Source organism: Haemaphysalis longicornis, unplaced genomic scaffold, assembly GCF_048455015.1.
Source record: "Haemaphysalis longicornis isolate Haplotype H1 unplaced genomic scaffold, Haemaphysalis longicornis Haplotype H1 scaffold_1, whole genome shotgun sequence".
Lineage (NCBI taxonomy): Eukaryota > Metazoa > Arthropoda > Arachnida > Ixodida > Ixodidae > Haemaphysalis > Haemaphysalis longicornis.
In genome coordinates this window covers 150,902,683-150,923,895 of record NW_027526203.1, presented here as the reverse complement: position 1 = coordinate 150,923,895, position 21,213 = coordinate 150,902,683, and the positions used below count along the sequence as shown (strand labels likewise).

General features: G+C 48.0%; 1 protein-coding gene across 1 annotated transcript in view; it reads right to left on the bottom strand.

Annotated features, from left to right (window-relative positions):
- LOC144166604 (ATP-binding cassette sub-family C member 4-like) overlaps positions 1-21,213 on the bottom strand; it is a 216,827-nt gene that overhangs the window by 48,100 nt on the left and 147,514 nt on the right. The window contains exons 19-22 of the mRNA XM_077696121.1: positions 17,499-17,694; positions 11,962-12,272; positions 8,964-9,305; positions 1,388-1,489 (exon numbers count right to left, since the gene is read on the bottom strand). Of these exons, the coding sequence (XP_077552247.1) occupies positions 1,388-1,489; positions 8,964-9,305; positions 11,962-12,272; positions 17,499-17,694 (951 nt within the window). The remainder of the gene's footprint in view (positions 1-1,387; positions 1,490-8,963; positions 9,306-11,961; positions 12,273-17,498; positions 17,695-21,213) is intronic.

Here is a 21,213-nt window from a genome sequence, read left to right as displayed (position 1 = left end):
TTACCGACTACGCTACGACCACGCGAGTAGACGGGCAGACAGACGGTGTAGTCATCGAGCACAGCGGCGGATATACTACCTTCCCTCATTAAATGCCCTCGTATGAAGTGCAAACCGCATAATGTATGATATCGGCGTCCACGTGATTTGGATTAGCGGCGAACGGAACAGCGTCTCGGGAGGCGGGGGGGTGGGGGTGCGGTGCGGGAGGGCACTTAAACAAAAGTGAGGGGAGGCAGTGAGAGAGATGACACCATAGCCGCGTGCGCCGCCCTCCTCCTCACACTTCACCAGACGCTCCTCTTCGCTTTCTTTCCGCCGTCGGTGCTACGGTCGGTCACTCAGTTACGCGGACGGCACCCCCGCGAAACCCAGGTAACGGCTGCAAGAGTCTCTGGTTTAACTCTTTATAGTGTCACGAGTGTGAATTCAAGTGACGTCGCATGGGTAATCGTTGTAGGTGTCATTTCTAACTTCGCAGCCCAACCACCTTCATTGCGTGGATTGGACATGATTTTTTAGCACCAAAGCTCTTCAAGTGCACAGTTCGGCCGTATAGCATTACCCGAATCAAATACCAAGAAAAAACACCGAGCGCACGTGAGCGTGCGCCTCGGGAGGAGCGCCCAGCGTCGGCCAGCTCGACCTTCGATAACACTCTGCCCAGCGTTCGCGGTGTGATGTCTCGCGTGCTCTTCTAGTCGCTAGTTCACGTGCGTTCATTCCTGAAGCGGGGAGCATAGACGCCGAGTTCATGCTACACAGGCCGAGTTCGCGGAGCCGGTTGCCGCTGCTTCGAGCGCGTACTAATGCCGCCCACTTTGGGAGAGATTTGAAGGTGCGGACAAAACGATCCTAGCCTGCCAGTCATGTAGAACCTTCCGCGGCAAGGTGCGAAATCCACGTGAGGTGCAACAGGCGGGTCTCTGACGAAGGAAGAGGGGCCGCCAGCTGTGCTGTTTGTCCAGCCTTGCACCACTGGTGCAAGCTGCACCGGTTTCTTTTAGGACACACGTGAGAAAAACTAGTAATTGTTAGTGCCGACTGTAAACACTTTTAGTAGTTGGAAATTTTTGAAGGGTCCGACCTTTTTCCTTCAATCATGGCCTGAAAAAAGACTGCTGCTAAAATTGCGGTAGTAACAGAAAAACGCAAGTCGGCTTTCAGTGAAAGGCAAAACGCCGCCACCAGGGACTGACATTCCAATGCTCCTTCTTTTGGAATGTAGTCTGCAGGTGCGTGTTTGTGAGTACGGCACTGGTTTCCCCATGTTGCTAGAACCAAACCTCTCACGATTCGATACTACATTTCACTTCTAGACGACTGTACACAGACGGCTTATTACAGGTGTTGTGTGGGTAGGGGGAGCTTCTGTCAGCCAACTCACCTCTGAAGGCAAGCGTGTGTACTCGAGGCAGCGCTCGAAAGAGATGAATGAGTAGGCAAAGGGGAAGAGGCCAACAGCAGCAGTCATAATCAGCAGCGGAATCTGAAAGAGGGCAATGAAGTGTGCGTTAGTTTTTTGCTGAAGCAGATTACAACATCAAATAGTTGTTTCCAAGCGCGCAATAGAGTGTTACAATGGGAACTGCGCTTGCGAGAAGGCTATCAATCCGTCAGTAGTTTTGTATAGTTTTCGGTGGAAATGGTCTTTTATAGACATATTGAGAGAGAGAGAGAGAGAGAGAGAGAGAGAGAGAGAGAGAGAGAGAGAGAGAGAGAGAGAGAGAGAGAGAGAGAGAGAGGTGCCAAGCCGGGGACAGTGAGCACAGAGGGAAGAGTGTTGGGTGGGGAAGATGAGGTGGAGGCGGGTGGGATGTGGATAGGTATTCGTTTGTAGCCGCCGCCAAGTTGTAGCGTCCTCTCTGGAGAGGCGCCAGTGTGGTGGTGGGAGACGACGGCGAGTTTGCCGGTAATGCGCGAGAATCTCCGTGTAGCCACTGAGTGGGTGGGGTTGATCGTGAGGGGGTAAACATTGGCCACCGTCGGCAATGGCTCGGTGTATCATATCGCGAGCCGCGGCGTGAGCCGCGTCATTGCCGGGGATGGCGGCGTGTCCAGGAGCCCAGACGATGCGGATGTCAGGGGTCGTTGAGCAGTTTTTGAGGATGTGAAGTGCTGATGAAGAAATTCGGCCAATTTGGTAATTTCGGCAGGCTGTCTGCGAATCGGTGAGGATGGTTACTTGGTCAGGGTGGGAAATGGCGGCCAGGGCAATGGCTATTTCTTCGGCGACATCGATTGAGCTTGTGGTAGTAGTGGGGGCAGTGACGCATTGGCCAGTATGAGTAACTACGCAGGCTACGTGGCCGGCGCGCCCAGGGTAGGGGGTAGCATCTGTATATAGGGCGCTGGGGTCTTCGCCGTATCGCGCAGTCAGGGCTCGAGCACGGGCAGCCCGGCGGCCAAGGTGGTAGTTGGCGTGCATATTGCGAGGAATTGGGGCCACCCGGATGCCATCTCGCAGGGCCAGAGGAATGCGTTGTTTTTGTTCCCTCGGGGGTATCGGACGGAGTCCTAATGCTGTAAGGACCTGTCGACCAGTGGGAGTCAATTCCAGGCGCCGTAGCTAAATGACGGGCTTCTTGCAGCTCTTCCCACGTGTTGTGAACTCCCAAGGCGAGTAGTTTGTGGGTCGCAGTAGCAGTGGGTAGGCCAAGCGCAGTTTTGTACGCTTGGCGAATCATAGTGTTGAGCCGAGCCTTTTCTGTTGTTTTCAGAGCGAGGTACGGGGTTCCGTAGGTAATGCGGCTAATAAGTAAAGCTTGCACTATCTGTAGGGTATCGTGCTCTTTAAGGCCTCGACGGCGGTGGGAGATGCGTTGCAGAAGGTGCATCAGTTGCGACAGGGTTTTATACAGAGGGGAAATTGTGTGCAGTCCAGAGCCGTTTTTGGGTATTGTGAGACCCAACACCCGCAGCTGCGGGACGTTGGGAACTGGCTGCGCTGCAATGGCCAATTGAGGTTCAGGTATACCTCGAGCAGATTTGTGAGAAGGCTGGGAGTGGAGCGTTAGCAAAGCCGATTTTTCGGGTGCGCACTGGAGGCCTCGTGTCTGGAGGTAGTGAAAGGTAACAGTAATCGATTGCTGCAAGGCGTCTTGCTGCTCTCCAATGGAGCCAGTCGGCGTCCAGACGGTAAGGTCATCCGCATATAGTGCGTGTTTAATGTGGGGAATTGACTGCAATTTCGGTGGGAGGTCCTTCATGGCGATGTTAAATAACAGTGGAAAGATCGAAATATGCGACGAGAGACGTCCGAATTTGTCATATTAATTAAACGTGGCTGACATTGTCCGCAAAATATCAGGGAGTGCTTTGAAAGGAAGTTTGATTCGGTCAGCTTTTCAGGCACTGTCTCGGTGGTAAAGATGAAACAGTCATTCAGATGCTCTCATGTCCCGCGTGTGAATACATGCAGGCATATAGGAAACATTACTCCACAATATAGCAAGTAACAATAAAGTTGAGGGGACATCTACGTTTGGTCTTAAGATGTAAGGCGCGATAGCGTTACTTCGGCTCCCCGGGAGCCTTTTCTAACGCAGTTTCTGTATTTGCGATCTATGCTTCACGAGCACTGAAGAACAGAGAAGAGAGAACGACTAGCTTCGGGGGTTTTTATTCGCCGTGGCCGGGATAGACAAAGGCCCTCTGAGCTTGTGTGGCTTGAGATGTGACCGTGAAAGATTGCGGCTTTCAGTTTGAGCCAGAGGGTGTCCGTGTCTCAGAGGGTTTGTGAGGTGATGTGTATGCCGCACTCTACCTTCTAGCTTATCGCGAAAAGAGAGAGAGATGGGGAGGTAGAGGGGAGGAGAGGGAAAGAGGGAGGGAGGGAGAGGAGGAGAAAAAGGGGAGGGAGGGCGGGAGAGAGAGAGAAGATCTCTACTACAGAGGAAATAGTTGGAGTTTTGGAAAAGGGGCTAAAGCGATTATAGGGAGCACAAGGGTGGAGCCTGAAGTCTAAGGCGCCGTATGCAGCATCTCCTTCCCTTGCCTTCTCATCAGTTCGCGCTGATTGTGAGGTACCGAAGTGCCAAAAGCTAGATGCCTCTTACGTCTTGATAGAAGTGGACAGTAGTGGAATATAAAAGTTTGAGAGCACACCCTTCAACATGGCAAGGTTGCGTGGAAGAGGGTGGATGTTTCTCCGATTTTCATCATTATCATAATCATCATCATCATCACCAGCATATCTACGCCCACTGCAGGGCAAAGGCTCCTCCCATTATTCTCCAATTATCCCGGTCCTGTGCTAACTGCGGCCAATGTATCTCGATTTTAGCAAAGTTTTCAGTTAATGCGTGATGTTCCCGCCGAACACCTGCAAACCACATTGATTTGTAGATATTTCTGTTGGTTTATCCTCCGCAGAGTTTCCGATTCTTCGGCATTGAGACCCTCTTGAAGCAAGTGGAAAAATCGTGTTCCTAGACGTAGGATAAGGAGACGTTCTTGGCGTTTTTCGTGGAGGGAAGTGCGGTAGTCGTGGTCGCAAGGAGCACGGTATGTGGGTTCACGTGCCTCTTGGTCCGTGCGTAGTTCTCTTCCAGGACCTTGTGTCCCGGTGTCCAGGATGTTAACTTTCTGACTTGTGGAAGGGAGTATCCCACACGAGCGTTTGGGTATATTCTGCATGCAGAAAACTCTCCAATGCCTTTTGAGAGTCTGTAATGATGTTTAAGCTTCTATTCGATACATTCGCTTGTCGCATCGCTAAGAAGATGTCTCTGAATTCCGTTTCTTTGTTCCTGTACGTAGAACGGCCATGTACGTAGAAGGTCTAAGTAGTCAATTACGATAATTGCTGCCTTGTAGTACCTTCGTAGATGCGGAGTCGGTGTATATTCGGGTCTCATAATATTGGAACTTTCCTGAAATGAACTTAGTCCTGCCATATCGCCTGTTTTTGTGTAGGTTTAGACCCATGTTTTTGATAGAGGAGAGTTATGCAGATTCGCTGGATCGGTGACATGTCTGTCCTGGCGCGCAGTCGTTTCTTTTCAGAGGGGTAGCCTGTCTTCCATACGATGGCCCGACCAAATTTTGTTTTCCCAGCCCCTCTCTCGGTGCAACGAGGGTGGTTTCTGATTTCTTGAAGAACGTTATGAAGACAAAATTTTTAGGGCATATTCAGTGTCATCATCATCAACATCTTATTTAGGACTGCAAGACGAAGGCTTCTCCCATTGACCTTAACCGCTATTATCCTGCGCTGCCGGAGTCCATTCTTTGTCTTCAAATGTTGTTATTTCATTCCTGCATCAAGTTATTTGGCTTCCCGTTTTCCTAGATCCATCTCTGGTTATCCATTTTATTGCACTCGTGGTCCACGTTTCCAAGTTACTTTGTTTCTGCTCGTAATCAATGCCTTCCTTGATTTCTGACAGACTGGCGTTAATCCTTTGCCCCTGTTTTAGTTGGGTGAACTAATTTTAGTTCAAGCATCAGTACGGTGGGAAACACTCCGCGGTGGCTCAGTGGTTAAGGCATTGCGCTACTATCGGCGGCGTCAAAGCGCATCCCTATCGGCGGCTTCAAAGCGCATCGTAGGCGCTGCATGCCGCTAATCACACTTTCCTATTCTAGCCACTGTACCTTTACCCCGACTAGTCCGCGTGGCGCTGGCTACCCCCCCCCCCCCCCCCAAGCACAGGAAACAAAATACCTTAACATGAATACCCCAGAAAGTGTAGGGGAAAGTAGCCCCTCCGGTAGCGTAGTGGTCATCGCACCAGACCTGTATTCTGGAGGTCGTGGGTTCGGATCCCACCCGGCGGGCATTTTTAAATGCGGAGCATTTCTTAGGCTCACGATGTCATTCGTCGATGTTGTCGGCGCCGTCCACACGCTCACTGCGCATGCGCGTCGCGTCGAGGCGCAGGTGCGCGTCTCTCCCCCGTACCCTCCTCGCTCTCAACAACAGGTGCGGCGGTGCGGGAGGAGCGCGTGTACCCCGTGCGCTCCGTCGCTCTCAACAATAGCTGCGGCGGTGCGGGGGAGCGCGTCTGTGGGCGCATTCGTCGTAGCTACCCGTGCGCTGCGTCGCGCTCGACAGTAACGGCGGCAGGGCGTGTACGCGTGATAACGGCGTGGTGGGTGCGTGGAAAGTTCGCGCGCTTGTGTACGGAAGTGTGCGCATACGCGTCTCTCCCCCGTACTCCTCTCCCTCGAACGCGGGCGGTGTGTATATAAGCGGCGGAGCGCGCGTTCGGAATTCAGTCAAGGGCGTCTTTGCTTGGCTTTAGCTTGACTTGACACTTTGCTTGACGGCACCAAGCAACAAAGACAGACTTTAACTTTACACTCATTGCCTTCGCTTTTCCTTCATTCAATAAATAAGAATAATAAAGGCGAAATAACAATTAAGCATTCCCAAACCATACCCAATTACGCAACATTCACGCGGTATCCCCACCACTCTGCGACGCATTTACTCGAGTTCCCCGCGTGGGAAGATTCGGGCGGGTTTTTTTCTCCACTTTCTTTCTGTCTTTCCAAGTTCTTTATCCGTTTCAATGACCTACCACATCCTCCCCTTTGCTTTCCGAGGTTTTCTTGACTGCCAACCCTTATTTCTGTCTTATTTCAACGAGCCCCTCATTTCCTATTCTGATTCGCTATATATGTTGGCAGTCAAGAAAACCTCGGAAAGCAAGGGGGGGGGGGGGGAATGCGTTCGGATGAGTTAGGATCCCACACGGCGGGCATTTTTTACCACTTTCTTTCTCACTCAAAAAATTCGTCATCTGTTTCTATGACCTACCGCATTCCCCCCCCCCCCCCTTGCTTTCCGGGGTTTTCTTGACTGCCAACCCTTATTCTGTGTATATATATATATATATATATACCGTAGAGCGAATAGACGCATCAAACTTTATTGGCGTTTCGTCTTGGGACAAGCCTTCGTCATAAGAAAAACATTGTCTTTTCTTTAGTCTTCTCGTTCTCGGTGTAACATTTCTAAAACTGGGCTGGGGTTTGCCGTTGTGTTTACGCATGGACATGCTACCCATATTTTAAGTCAGGCTGACCTGGTCATGTAACTCATTCAACAGATCTCAAAATGAAAAGATACATTGAATACACGCATGGTTGTCGACATTTAATGTAAACTAGAGGAAAGACTAACGTCGCAAAACTCTTCATTAGTACATTTGCTAAAAGATTCCTCATCAAAACAACAATCCTTGCATTTATGGTGCCCTTATGCAGAAAAATGTGCTTGCCTTTTTCCGCCTTCAATTATGCACAAATTTGCACTTTCTTTTCATGTAAGAAGCACAGTCATCAGTAAGCTTTTCAAGTATGACATTTTCTTAAAGTCAGAACTGGCTACACTTTAAGACAATCCCGTGGTTCATCTTCAATGAAGCGGCCAATTCATGCGGCAGCCAACCAAATTCGGTTAATGACAGCTGAGGCGCTGTCATTAACAAACACACTAAAAATTGTGATCTTCGCTGTGACACTGCGCAATGCAGAACGTCGTGCTTGTGTTGCATGATGCCACAGCGCCCATTGAACTTTTCAGCCAAATGGTAGCTTAACGTCGTCATTCGCCGCAACTTTATTGTTGACTGCCCAGATTGGTCAGCAAAATTCGGGAGTGGGCTCGTTAGTGGTGGTACAACATCTTAAAGTGTAGAGGTGCGCTGCCTGACACGAAAACGTACGGCGAACACGGGGAAAAATACACAGGAATAGATTCACCTCGTCTGTCTGTCCGCGCCTCACCTGGTATCTTCCTGTGTATTTTCCCCCTGTTCGTCGCACGTTTTCGTGTCAGGCAGCGCACCTTTATACTTTAACATTAGTCGGATTGGTCAACTGCGTTCATCGTGGGGAATCTAAACCGCACGATTGTCTTCAAGTGTACGTACGAAGCTTTTCTGATGATGTCCTGCTGATCAGAGATACTGTCCTTGAAGTGACCTAATGTCGGCGGCATGTTAGTTTTAGCCTCGTTAGCTAAGAATAACATGTTAGGTAGCTTTAGTGTGGATTATACAATTTGGTGAATTGATGCTCCAATGCCAACGATATACCAGCATCAGTGATACCGCTTGCTCAAACCCTTGTTTTCAGTCACCTCGTTCGGGTGCGCTGTACACGAATGACAGCCGGTATTAGTGCAAGTCTAATATTCCTGCGCACGCTGCAGGAGTCCCTCATTTATGTCTAACAGAGGCTTCAAATAGATTGTGCCAGCTCACGTCCGTAGCGCCCTTGATTTATCCGCAACATTCATTCAGGTAAACTTGTCTGAGGGCTAACTACAGATGAGATTACAAAGGCTTTGTACTGAGGCCTATCACCTCGCAGCACGCCCACATCAAGACATTCATGTCTGCTGAATGCTGCCACAGGACTACCATAAAAAAACTACAGTCAGGGGGCCCCTTTTCGCGGATAGCTTGAATTTGCGCATTCATTTCTGTTTCCAGCCTAGTAAATACCATTAGCATGTTGAGTTTAACAGGATGGAAAGTTGGGCGAGTTGGTATTGATTCATCTTGAACACAGGCGCGGAAAGACGTTGACAAAGAAAAGAAAAGCGCGTCGTCTTGTGTATTTCTTTGCTTGGTCAACGTCTTTGCGCGCCTGTTTTCAGGATTAGCATGTTGGTTTTAACGCCATAATTTGATAATACGCAACGCACTTCTAACCGTGATTTTTACGGTTGGGAAACACTCATGAATGGCGTCGGCATATTAGCAGTTGACTGCTAATTACCCATGAATGGCGTCGACATATTAGAATTACTCATGAATGGCGTCGACATTTTAGAGTTGTTCCTTGTATTTGCGGAGTTCCCAATATAAGAGGAGAGACGTGGTCGTAGCGTTTACTTTTTCGCTAGCTGTCTATTCAAAGATGACTAAAAATCGCGAAAAACACACCTAACAGGTAGAAAACAATGCACGCTGCACCGTAGCGATTTAGACAGTGAATCAGCTCACGCCCATGGATGTGCTGAGGGCAAGTCCCACGCTGCTGGCGTTGCCCACGACGTCGGTGGCATGCTCTGAGCGATACAAGGCGAATGCCATGGTGGGGAGAGTAACTATCAAGCCACACAATCCACCGGCGAAGCGCATGGTCCGTACACAGTCCACGAACCCGAGAAGCGCGCGTGCCGCCGCATCCATTAGCCGGTAACAGTGCCTGCAGAACCGTTGCTCAGCTCGGAAAGTTCGGATCACGGTGAGGCTGCCCCGTGCTTCCGCTAAGTGCTGAAGGAAGCGAGAACTCTCGGAGCTTTCCAGGCGCCGTGCTGAGTTCGCGGCACTGGTTACCACTCCCTGCAGGCGGCAAAACGTGCAGCAGTAAGAGGTCTATATCGCCCCATTACTGCTGAGATTACAAGCAGGGAAAACAGCGTTCGTTATGAGAGAAGCCACGGTGTCCAGCAACATAACGTCTCTTACATTGCACGTGTGCCGCTGATATCAAATGCAGCAAGCACAGCATCAAAAAGTTTTGGACACTCGGGCGGTTTTACGGGTTTTTCACTTCCAAAAGAGTTCAAATTAACATTTGTTGCAGGGTAGCTTCGCCTTTCCTGCGCGCCAAGTTCACCGCTGCGATGAACCACCTGAACGGCTTCACCATAAGACCACGCCTCACACACAATCGAATGTTTCACACTACGCTCGAAAAGCATCCACTGCGGCCGGACATCGGACCAAAAACATTGCTCAATAATTTATATAATTTACTGCGAATGGGTCGTCTTTTCGTTTCTACTGCCGGCAGGGATTTTATGCAGAAGCCTAGCATTTTAGCATCTCTGTTTTTCCTGGCGTTCAAAAAATTTCTTTACCTAACGTCCTTGTTGTTTCTTCGCGTCACGGGCCAACGCGGCTCCTGGTACTGCAGTCCGCTCGCAGATATAGCTTCACATTTGTGGTACAAAGAAATATTGTTCAAAATCAGTTTGGGGTTTCGCGCGTTCCAGCTAAATCTCGACATTAGGGAGCAGAATAGTATATGGCTGCGTGTGTATTGAGATAACCTTATTTTCGTTACTGTACGTTGGATTTCATGTACATGAGGGTTTCTATTTTTGGTTCCAATTAGAAAAGCAGGCGTTGCAGCCGATTATGAAAGCAGTTATTGCATGCATCGCACAACGCCCGCGGTCTTAGCCACCGAACCTTTGCAGTAAATCGTCGCTTTTTGAGCCCAATTGTAAGACACTGTTATGCTCAAAGAACGCACACACATGTGAAGTGCGGGTAACTGCTTTTGCCCGAAGAACATCACTTATAGTTGTGACAAAAGGAGAAACGCCACAAACATTTCAGGGGAGTCAATGTACTCGATGAAGTCCGCTTTTTTTGTTAATTTGCATACGTATAAGACATAAATATAACGTAGTAATATGTGTCACTCCTTTACCAAAGTAAAAATGATACTATAGTATGCATTATTTGAATAACACCTCAAATACTACAGCTTAGTCTGGGCAAGTACCACAAAGAACAATTTAACGAAAATCCAAATATTACAGCAAAACTTTTCTGCGTCATTTCAATTACGGATTATTTATGACCAACAACAGGTATATTTACCTATTATAATATCATAGCTTTTCAGCATAAGTATCATTTCCGCATCCTCTTTTTATTTTTCATCCGTCACGTCAAATCACTTTTTATCATCTGCAACACTAGTAACACATTCAGCAAACGTAGTAAACACGCGCAACACTGACACCTGCCACATACCGCCCTTTCGTACAAAGTACAAGCTACAATCTCTGCAGCAGAACCTTCCTGATATTCCCAATCGATTTAAAGCAGTACAACGTTTTTCATTCATGGAAACCCATCGATATTTTGAAGACTCGATACTAACCGATGAAATATTTCTGGCGTTTCTGTAGGTTTCGGTTCTTTTTGGCAGTGTCTTCGTTTATAATATTAGTTGTTTTTTGTTATGTTTCAGTTAAAACCAGCTGTCTTTTTTGTATCGTCCGCACTTACACCTTTATTTATTCAACCAATTATCCGTCACTGCTGCATTGTACTATGTTACATACATCTGCTCTTTTCTTCTTTTCTGCTGTTCACAATCAGGGTTGTTTGCTATCATGTTTAATTCAGTATCATTCTTGTTATATCTTATGCGTTGTGATATCTACTGCAATTTCATTTTTTTCTTGTTTAGATGCTACACATCTTCGGAAACATTGTATTGGTTCCAACTGTTTCTGTACTGTATGCCACGCCATGTAAGCCACGCCATGAGTCGGTTCCTGCGCCCCGTCAAGTGGTTTTTAACAACGTTTAGCCCAGGAATACATCCACACCTTTTGCTAGTGAATAAACTGAATTGAATTGCATTGAATCATAACAGGTTTTCTCACGGGAACAAAAACGGTACCAAAACACCGTGGAAAACATCTGCACCGTCCTTTGGCACATCTAAAACCTTTGCGACGAGAGACTTGTTTGTCTTCTTCATCGACTTTATCGCTCGTCTATAATGGCTGTTGAAATCAACCCACTCAGTTTTTTTCTGCTAGCATTGTTCCTCGACCAAGTGCGTTTATACATGAAAACATTCCAAAATTTAAATTCACTTCTCAGTTGCTTGTTGGTTATTATTCATACGGAATAAAGCAGTGGTTCTAAATCTCTGTGCTGCCTTAAACACGCTTATGAAAAATTTGAGACAGTTACATAAAAAAGCAGCGACGAATAAACATGAAGCAGAACCCCGTCTTTAGCAAGTTTTTTGCAATATTTTTGGAGAAAACATGGGCTTTTGCGCTAAAAAACGAACACCGCGCAAGTGCTTCTCCTCTCGTGAGCTGTGATCGGCAATTTTGGGCAAAACCCGTATTTTCACCAAATATTACATGGCCTGCATGAAAGACCATAATTGGTTACCGTAAATTATTTCATACATTTATCTTGATATAACACTAAAACGGGAAGGGCAGTTACGTACAACAAAAATAAGTAGAATGGCTATCGCCACGCCACTCAAGAAGCCTGCTGTTGCATCTTGGAAACCAATCACAACGACTTTGGCGAGGCCCGCAGTGAGGGCCTGCACAACTTGTTTGGTGGCAAGGAAGAACCGGCTGTCGATTCCATCTAGCTCCGCTGAGAACCGAGTGAGCACGTGGCCTCGGGGTGTGTCGTCGAAAAAGGACACCGGGCTTCCGAGCACGTGCAGAAGCATCTCCTCGTGCAGTCGGCTCGAGAGCTTCCTTAGGGCGAACGCCAGCAAGATGGATCCCAGCCAGCCGAACAACACTGGTAGGCGACACGAGAAAAAGAAAGAGCGCTAAAGAACCATGCTAGCTCCCGTCGAGTAACTTTTGGCATCGATCTCACTCAGAGTTAGGATTAACGAAGCTGTGAAGTAACGCGGGTTTCACAATGAATATATGGATAATAAAGACCGCTCGACTGCAGTACAGGAAGTTTTTATTTCAAATATCGGTGTGCCGATACCAGCAGACTTGATGGCAAATATGATATAAACGGACGGAGTCAGGCAGTATCCAAACAAATGTCACAGGCCCACCACTGATGCTTCGCTCTCTAGAATTGCAGCCCAACATCGCCACTTTTGGGGCAGTAATGGTGGAAGTGGCCATCCTTCATTTCAATAGAAATAAATAAAGAAGAACAAGGTGATTCACTTCGGAAATCAGCGCACTAGGTATTTAAAGAACGACCGTACGCAGGTTTATAAAACAGGGATATTTCTGTGTGCCTAACAAAACAGCAATAGGTGATTAACCAGTGGAATACGTGTTGTTTTGAGGTCCTGTAACCCTCGTTTAACATTGTATACCCCGTACTGAGCGAAGTAGACAATGTGGCACTATTCGTTTAGGGTACATTTTCAATTGGAAACAATGACTTTCTGATGAATGTTAATCGCTTAATGTGGTGAAACCGGGCTCCTTAGTACGAAACTTATGATTAAAGCGATATTTATTTTTACCCATATCAATACCTAAAGAACGCATGAGACAAGGTTATCTATGTTTTTATACCGCCTTTGTATTCTTTTTTGGTTTTTAATTGATTTTATTTTCTTTAATGGGGACAATATGAACGCCGCCCATGCCCGTGCTCCGCTGAGTGTTTTAAGCATGGCTAGCATGTTTCAAGCCGTTTTAGTCATCTGAAAATGTAACATGAATATAGGGTGACATGATATTCGTTCCTTCCACCCTGGGAGTCGTCGCCCTATACCTCGGCCGCAGGCGACATCACGCGAGCTATACGTTCGCACCATCCAGAACGACAAAATGGAAAACGAAGTCGAAATATTCACGGACGCCGCCGTGTGTAGCACTGAAACTGCGGTCGCATGGAGATCATCGGACGCCCCCTTGCTAAGCGGTTCCCGTCAGATCCCCAATACATATGGCTAAACTGAAGAAGCCGAACTCATGGGTGTCGTGGGCTCTGTCAATTCCATCCGTGACCATTGTGACTATATCTCAGCCTGGAACTATGGCATCATTATGAACACTGACGTCACCCTGTAAGAATTGAAGCGAACACTTTCGCCTAATTATACGGCCCCCAATATACTTCATGCCACTAGAGACCTTCCACTGGAAGGCATCGCCATCCCCATCGTCTGGTCCCAGGGACACATGCCTGGGGCTCATGGCAACCACACGGCTCACACCGCCGTCCAGGAGAGACTTGACACACCTCCAGTGGTTTCGAGTGCCCCGTTGGAACACCTACCACGACCAGACCGGCAACTTTACTTGAGGAAATTCAAGGCAGAGAGTCACAAGAGACCGCAAGATACCACCCTGGTGGGTGTACTAGGCCCGCTAAAGACGCTCACGCGCTGGGGGAGGTAATAGCTGATAAGATCTATGCTAACACGGCATTTAACCCTGATGTAGTACAGAAATGTACCCATGGAGCCAGCTTGCACATCCAACACTTCCCGTAATGTGACGCGACATGCATTCGTAACCTATATCATTTGATAATGCACTGTGCACACTTCACAGCCGGTCGCGAGCTACTATTGGAACTCGGTTCCCCACCTGCAGATGAGAAAGCGTATTTGCAACGCGTTCGAGCACACCCCTCAGTGGTAGAGAAAATAGCTTAACATTTATTAGCCAGTGGTCTCTACAAGCTGGTGTTGATTGATTGATTGATTGATTGATTGATTGATTGATTAATTGACTGATTGATTGATTGATTGATTGAACGATTGATTGATTGATTAATTGACTGATTGATTGATTGATTGATTGTAGGGCTTAACGCGCCGACGCAACGCAGGCGATGAGGCGCGCCGTAGTGGAGGGCTCCGGATTAATTTTAACCACCTGGGGATCTTTAACGTGCGCCGAAATCTCGTACACACGGGCGTTTTTGCTTTTCTCCTCCATCAGAAAAGCGGCCGCCGTGGCCGGGAATCGAACCCGCGACTTCCTGCTGAGCAGCACAACGCCTTAGCCACTCAGCCACCGCGGCGGGTACAAGCTGGTGTAATAATAACCTGCCCCGACTCCTGTCATAAACGTTCTTGAGACACCTGTTTCTTCACTAAATCAATGAACTAGGTATATCTCACGGAACCATAAATTGCTCTCCACCAATTGAATGGATGGACCCTTGAACCGGGATATTTTTTCAATTATTCCCTGTCTCCGTGTCCCTTTCCGCCCTACCAGGGCATTCATGCCGCTTCCGACAACAATGCCATTCCTTCTCCTCCAATTAAATTGCAGATGAAAACAACCCGATCTATAATCTTGTGTTCTGAACAATTGGATCAGTGTTCCTGCTGCTTAAAAATATACTATACCAACCGTTTTCATTTTCTGCCCTGTGTTTTACGGGTCTGTAAGCTACGGTGATATGTGGTAAGCCTATTCTGTGAGTCTAAGGAACGGAAGTACACAGTCATCGCCACTAATATTTTTCCCCTGGCGCTGTGTGCGAAACGTTTTTAAGGTATATATGTACTGTACCAAAGTTTTTCTTCATGTTCCCAAAGCAAACCCGAAAGCCACAAAAACCTCGCTGTCAGTGAAAGAGCACTCGGATGAGCGGAAGGCATAGAAAGACTGGGCCAGCAGTTCACTATCATACCATGTACACAAGGATAGCGCCATGGAGCAACACCACCACGCGCGCCCTACCCAGCAAATGTTTTTATTGAATTAAGCTTAGCATCACAGAGGCTGTTAATGCATCTATTTAAAAAGGCAAATTCCACTGAGTCGACTGTGCTCAATCTTTTTTCGTCTAGCGTTTACTACGCTGACCAGCTGCTCCTGCCACATTCTTTATTATAAGCGGTTTGTCCGTCCGCACGCATAGTGCTACATCAGACAAAATGACGGTGCAAATAACTTCGTAACGTGCATGAAGCCGAACGAAAAAAACTCCCAAGCATTTCCCCGAGGGTGAACATGGTTAAGTGCGAATGCACGGGGTGATGCTATGAGGGGGAGTAAAGTTAAAACCCGTTGGCATTCGCCCGTGAGCGCGCGCGAGCCGACCCACGGAGGTCTGGCAGTTTATCGCTGCATATATAGGGGGGTACGCCGCGCCGAGCGCGCCGAGCCAGGTGGCTGAGAGAGGAGGCGAGCGCAAGGGGAGAGGGACAGCGGCGCATGGCAGCTGCAGCCGAGCGAGGGGAGAGGAGAGAGTGTGACGTCACGGTGGAGAGAGAGGCGCGCGGCAGCTGCTGGGGAGAGGAGGCGCGCTGTGACGTCATACCATGACGTCACGGCGCGATGAGCGGTGCGGGGAGCGGCGCGCACCCGCGCAGCCACGGCGAGGAGGCGGAGCGAGCGCGGTCACGTGGTGAAGTGACGTCACCGCGCCGTTGCTACCGACGCTCCTCTCCGCTCCACGCCGTTGCTAGGGAGAGGAGGACTGCAGACGCCACCGCCGCCGCCACCGCCGCCGCCGGCGGCGGTGGAAGGTTTGGGGTCGCTTATAAAGTGCATTCGCACTTAAAACGATTTCACACGGCCATGTACAGGGTGGATAAGACAATGCGGTTGTACAAACATGTATTCATTCAAGTAAAATATTTTTGGCATTTCATCTCATGAAACAACCACAGCGATACGTCAACGACTCTTCTGTTGGCGTATGACATAAGGACCGTGCTGTTAATGAATAATGCAAAAGCATTAGCTAAATTCTTCGTTCAAACATCTGGCGTCCGTGGTACCCAGACGGCAAACAAAGTGTCCCACGGATGACACACAAAATGTCTGACGACTGGAAGATTACCAGCGAAGTTACTGAGCTGAAAAAAAATGTCCGGTAAAATTGGGGCCGGGTGGAATTCAAACCAAGGACCTCCGGAGTGCGGGGCTGGCGGGCATCCCTAAGACCGACACAGTTCGGCGTAGCTAACTGGCTACAGGTGGGCCGTTGACTTTGCGTGAGTCTTTGTGCTGTGGCCTACGGATCTAATTTGAGCGTGCTAATTACAAAAGTAGAATTTAGGCGAGTAACAAAGTACGTTTCAGCTAAATGTCCCCTTTGATTGGCTGTCATGTCGGGTTATCAAACCCGGGAGTTTGCCTAGTCATAGTTCTCAAAAGGAGAACGACCATACGCAAAATGTGAGGCATGATAGCAATCACGAGAGGACACCTTAGCCCAATGAACACTCCTGCTTTCGCAATGACTACATCATGAGTAGAAGTTTGGTGTTCTCAAAATAATATACGCGAATTTGATTTTGCTCTTTTTAGCTGACATCTTACGCGTTAATGCATCTTTTTTGTTAATTGCAGCACTAGTCTTGTTTGCTCTTTTTGGTGCTTTATGCTCTACCGCTTCCGGCTATTGCTGAAACGAAGTTGAGCCATGAATTGTAGCTATTCATTCTACCTTATGAATATCTGCTTTGACCTTGTAAATATAGAGGTACATGCCGACAAGTTCGAATATCAAAATCGAAATGTTGTTGCACGCTCTAAAAATATCTGCGCGTTAGGCTTGCCACAGCGCAATTGTATAGGAAATCACGGACCTTAAAAAGCACTGAAGTTCACGTGCAACCATGCCTTATCTCCTACTTAACCAAAACTGTATGACGTTTGATATATTTTGGCGTAATAATTACAGATTGATCATTGAAATGCGTCGTGTTGAGCATTCCCGTGGCTGTTTGTTGAGCTTCCGATATTGCGTAGGCCAAAAATATTTAGCCATATACTCTCCTGGCTACACGATCTGATAACCCGCTTACTTAATGTCGTCCCCATGTCTCATTGGTCGCTGTGGCCATGACTTGTCTTCACACCAGGAGCTCTCTAAATGTGTGATTAAGACAGAAGAGTAAAAATTGCGACAGAAAACTTCGTTTTAACCACTGGCAAGATTCCAGTCCATTTCGGATGTATCCCAAGCTATTTTATCCCCACCTGTGATATACTACTGCGAAAGATTGGGAAGCGTGGTGCAATAAATAGCAAGTACACGAAAACATGCGATGCAAACATGTTCACGCACCATCCGCTAGGCATAGCGCTGCGAGACCAGTGGCGCACGCCTTTTCTGACGTCCCTCTGTTGCTTTCGTCGGAGCATTGCTTGATCCGTACCAAGTACTCTCCAATAGCAGCGGCCCGAAGAAGGAAGCACAAGCAGGCAAGGACAATCGGAGAGCCGCTCATCCGTACTAAAGAAAAAAATAAATCCAAGCTCCCCTGGAAAAGAATGTGCATTTTGATTCCAAAGATTGATTGATTCATTGAATGATTGATTAAATTTGTGGTTTGACGCACCAAAGCTACGCTTGGGCTATGAGGTGCGCCGTAGTGGAGGGCGCCGGAATAATTTGGACCTTTTGGGTATCTTTAACGTGTGCCGAAAATACTACACACGGGCATTCTAGCTTTTAACCTGCATCTGAAAAGCGGCCACCGGAGTTGTGATGGAATCCGCGTCCTTGAGCTCAGCAGCACAGCGCCTCAGCCACAGAGCCACCAAAAAACTTGAATTCCGACTCCGCTGTTCTGAAAGCGAACGTGTTAATATATATGCCACACTTGTTGGTGAAAGGGCAAGGGACGAGTATAAACATTGGTTTATACTCGTCCCTTGTTTATACATTGGTTTATACTCGTAATGTTTATACATTGGTATAAACATTAAATTGACATTGTTAGGCCCTACGTTTGCATGACGATTTTGGATTAGCTGTCAGTAAGACAAGGCTTCTCGACTCGTTTAACTGGGTCGGTGTACACTTTATCCGAGTCTCTAAACCAGTATGTTTTAATAGAAAGCATGCGCAGCCACAATCGTTACTGAAGCTTTGATGATACGAAACCTACTATCCTTAGTCGTAAGAGGGTGCTCCTCCCATGGGTTGAAGCGCGACAGAATACACGGATGGCAAACACAACGTAGACAGAACAGGCAAGATAACAGACGTCCTGTCCAATTTCTGCTCGACATCCTGTGTCTTTGCTACGCTTCAAATCATTAGAACTGTACTAGCCTAGCAGGAAGATATACTCTGGCGTTCCTTTTTGGATGCCCAAAGTCTGCCAAAAAACAATTTCTGCAAATTTACGATTCCAAGTTTGCGACCATCTCGCCGTAACGTGGGCACCTGAACTTCCAGGCCCGGTTGTTTTTCTCTACGCCATGCTCCGCTGGTGTAGTGGAGTGTTTGCCGCTCGTGTTACTTGTCGCAACCTTTTTACTACGTTGTTCGAATATACCACCACCACTATAGGAACTTGATGCGTCCAATTTAAGCGGTCGTTCAGGTGTAAATAACGAAGTACGAGCATGCGTTCTCCCATCAGTTGCATACAATGGTGTCGGATAAGGAACTCGACAATGGGAAATCAGCTGTGCGAGGCACAGTAGTTTGTTGGAAACACTTCGCTCTGAAGGACCACTTAATTTGCTTAATAATAAATATTCAAAGGAAATTCTTTCTTGCAACAATACGCAGCACGCATTCGTACAGCCAACCAGCCGCGGATGCTCAGTGTCGCAGGGGTGATGCTGCTGATCCCGTGGACGCAGGTTCAATCCCGGCCGTGCTGGATGCTTTTCAAATGGAGGCGAAAAGCAAAAACGACCGGCTGTAGAGATTTATGCGTGCATTAAATATCCCCACGTGTTCAAAATAATCTGCAACCCTCCAATACGGCGCGCCTCATAGGCAAGGTGTAGTTTCGGTGCGTTTACCCCCCTATATTTAATTAAATTTTTATTTGTAACGTTACCGGTTCGTTTCGCATATGCGTGCCTGACTTGTCTGTCTTTTTTTGCAGTAGGGCTTTATGACAATCTTTCTTAAAGGGACCCTGAAAGGCGTTTTGAGCACACTCAACTAGCGCAATCGTTAGGTTCGGTGATAAACGTCATCTGTGATAAGTATAACATTGTTAGGTACAGCGGAAAGCTCACACTTTCATTTCAAAGTTTGTTGCGGCGTTCTCGCCGTTTTTTGCGTGTTTTTAGGACCCGCCATCTTCCCGCGTGTACATCTTCGATTCTCCCATGCGCGTCACAAAGCGGAAATTGTGCTATTGGACGGCTTTTTATCTCACTTCCGGCGAAGAGAAGCGTTGTCTGGTGAGCGTACGCGGGTAGCGGCGGCGCCTTTGGTAAATTAGCATTCCCTGCAGCACGCTTAACGCTATCGTGTTCATCCGTATTTATATTTTTTACTCTATTAGCACGGTTCTAGTTAAGGGGCGTTGGCTAGGCCGACACAATGACACGACGGCGGCGCCAACTTCCGTGTTGGCAGGCGGCCTTGTCACGCGTCGCCGACGGTGACACGAACACGTCGGCCAATCGAAAGTCCGCGTGGTGTGGCTGGCTCGCTGACCGAAGACGCCGACAATGCCGATCGGCCGAACGGCCCTCGGGAATCGAGCGAGACGCGAAAACTGCGCCCCGACAACATTCGTGCCGTAATGAATGCGTCTCTGTTCTGTTACTTCTTAGACTGTAATAAACATAGTAAGGTACACGGCATTTGTACAGCGTAACTCATGTGATCCATATTTCAGCTTACGACGCTTCGGTCGTTCGCTTGGCGACAATTCATTTCCTGGAGTTGCAAAATGCATATTCGTGTGCGACCAGCAACGCTTGTAGAAAATATAGGCTCAGTTAAGAGAAGAAGAGGAGTTACGGAACGTTTATTAGTAACAATAAATCAATATCGACCACAGTTTTTAGCGCAAATCGTAAAACAAAAGTACGGTAGGCACTATTCTCGCAGGGTGAAACCGCAGTCGCTGCCGGGCACACATTTTCGATCGCCTTTTTTCCCGAAACAGTGCTCTTGCTGGAGAACAGCTATGGTTGGGGTTTCATGGAACCTTACTGCGCAACTGTTCTGCAAAAAATGTCCGACCAGGGATTCTTGAAATCATATAGAAGACATAGATGTGACACAAAGGGCGGGTCTCAATAGTATACTGGTTATTTCCGTGCGATCGCCGCTCATTATGTGGTACACGCCGCGGTGGCTCAATGGCTAAGGCGTTGCGCTGCTGAGCACGAGGTCGCGGGTTCGATCCTCGGCCACGGCGGTCGCTTTTCTGATGGTGACGAAAAGCAAAAACGGCCGTGTGTACGAGATTTCGGCGCACGTTGAAGATTCCCAGGTGGTCAAAATTAATCCGGAGCCCTCCACTACGGCCCGCCTCATCGCCTGCGTTGCGTCGGCGCGTTAAACCCTACAATCAATCAATCAATCAATCAATCAATCAATCAATCAATCAATCAATCAATCAATCAATCAATCAATCAATCAATCAATCAATCAATCAATCAATCAATCAATCAATCAATCAATCAATCAATCAATCAATCTGTGGTGCAGTGGGATTCTGCTTCGCTGCACTTCCGTGCGCACGCAGAAAGTCAGCTCCATCCAAGGTGCGGCTTTGGCGGGCCTTTCGGGCCGCGGTTACAGGAATTCTGCACAGCAAAGATTATCAAGTTGTGTTGCTGCAGTTTCCCTGAGGTCAGTTGGTGTTGAATATGGTTTTCTTTCATGCGGACGTGCGAGGTCGCCCTTACCGCGTCGAAGATTTTCGAGACACTTTGTCTCGTCTGGCACTGCTCCCCGATGTTTTGGCATTGGGGGCGTATCAGATGAGCCACGTCTGGGTCGTGACTTTCAAATCGGTGGATGGCGTAAAGAAGATTCTGGCTACGAGCGACGTGAAAGCGAACGACCGTCA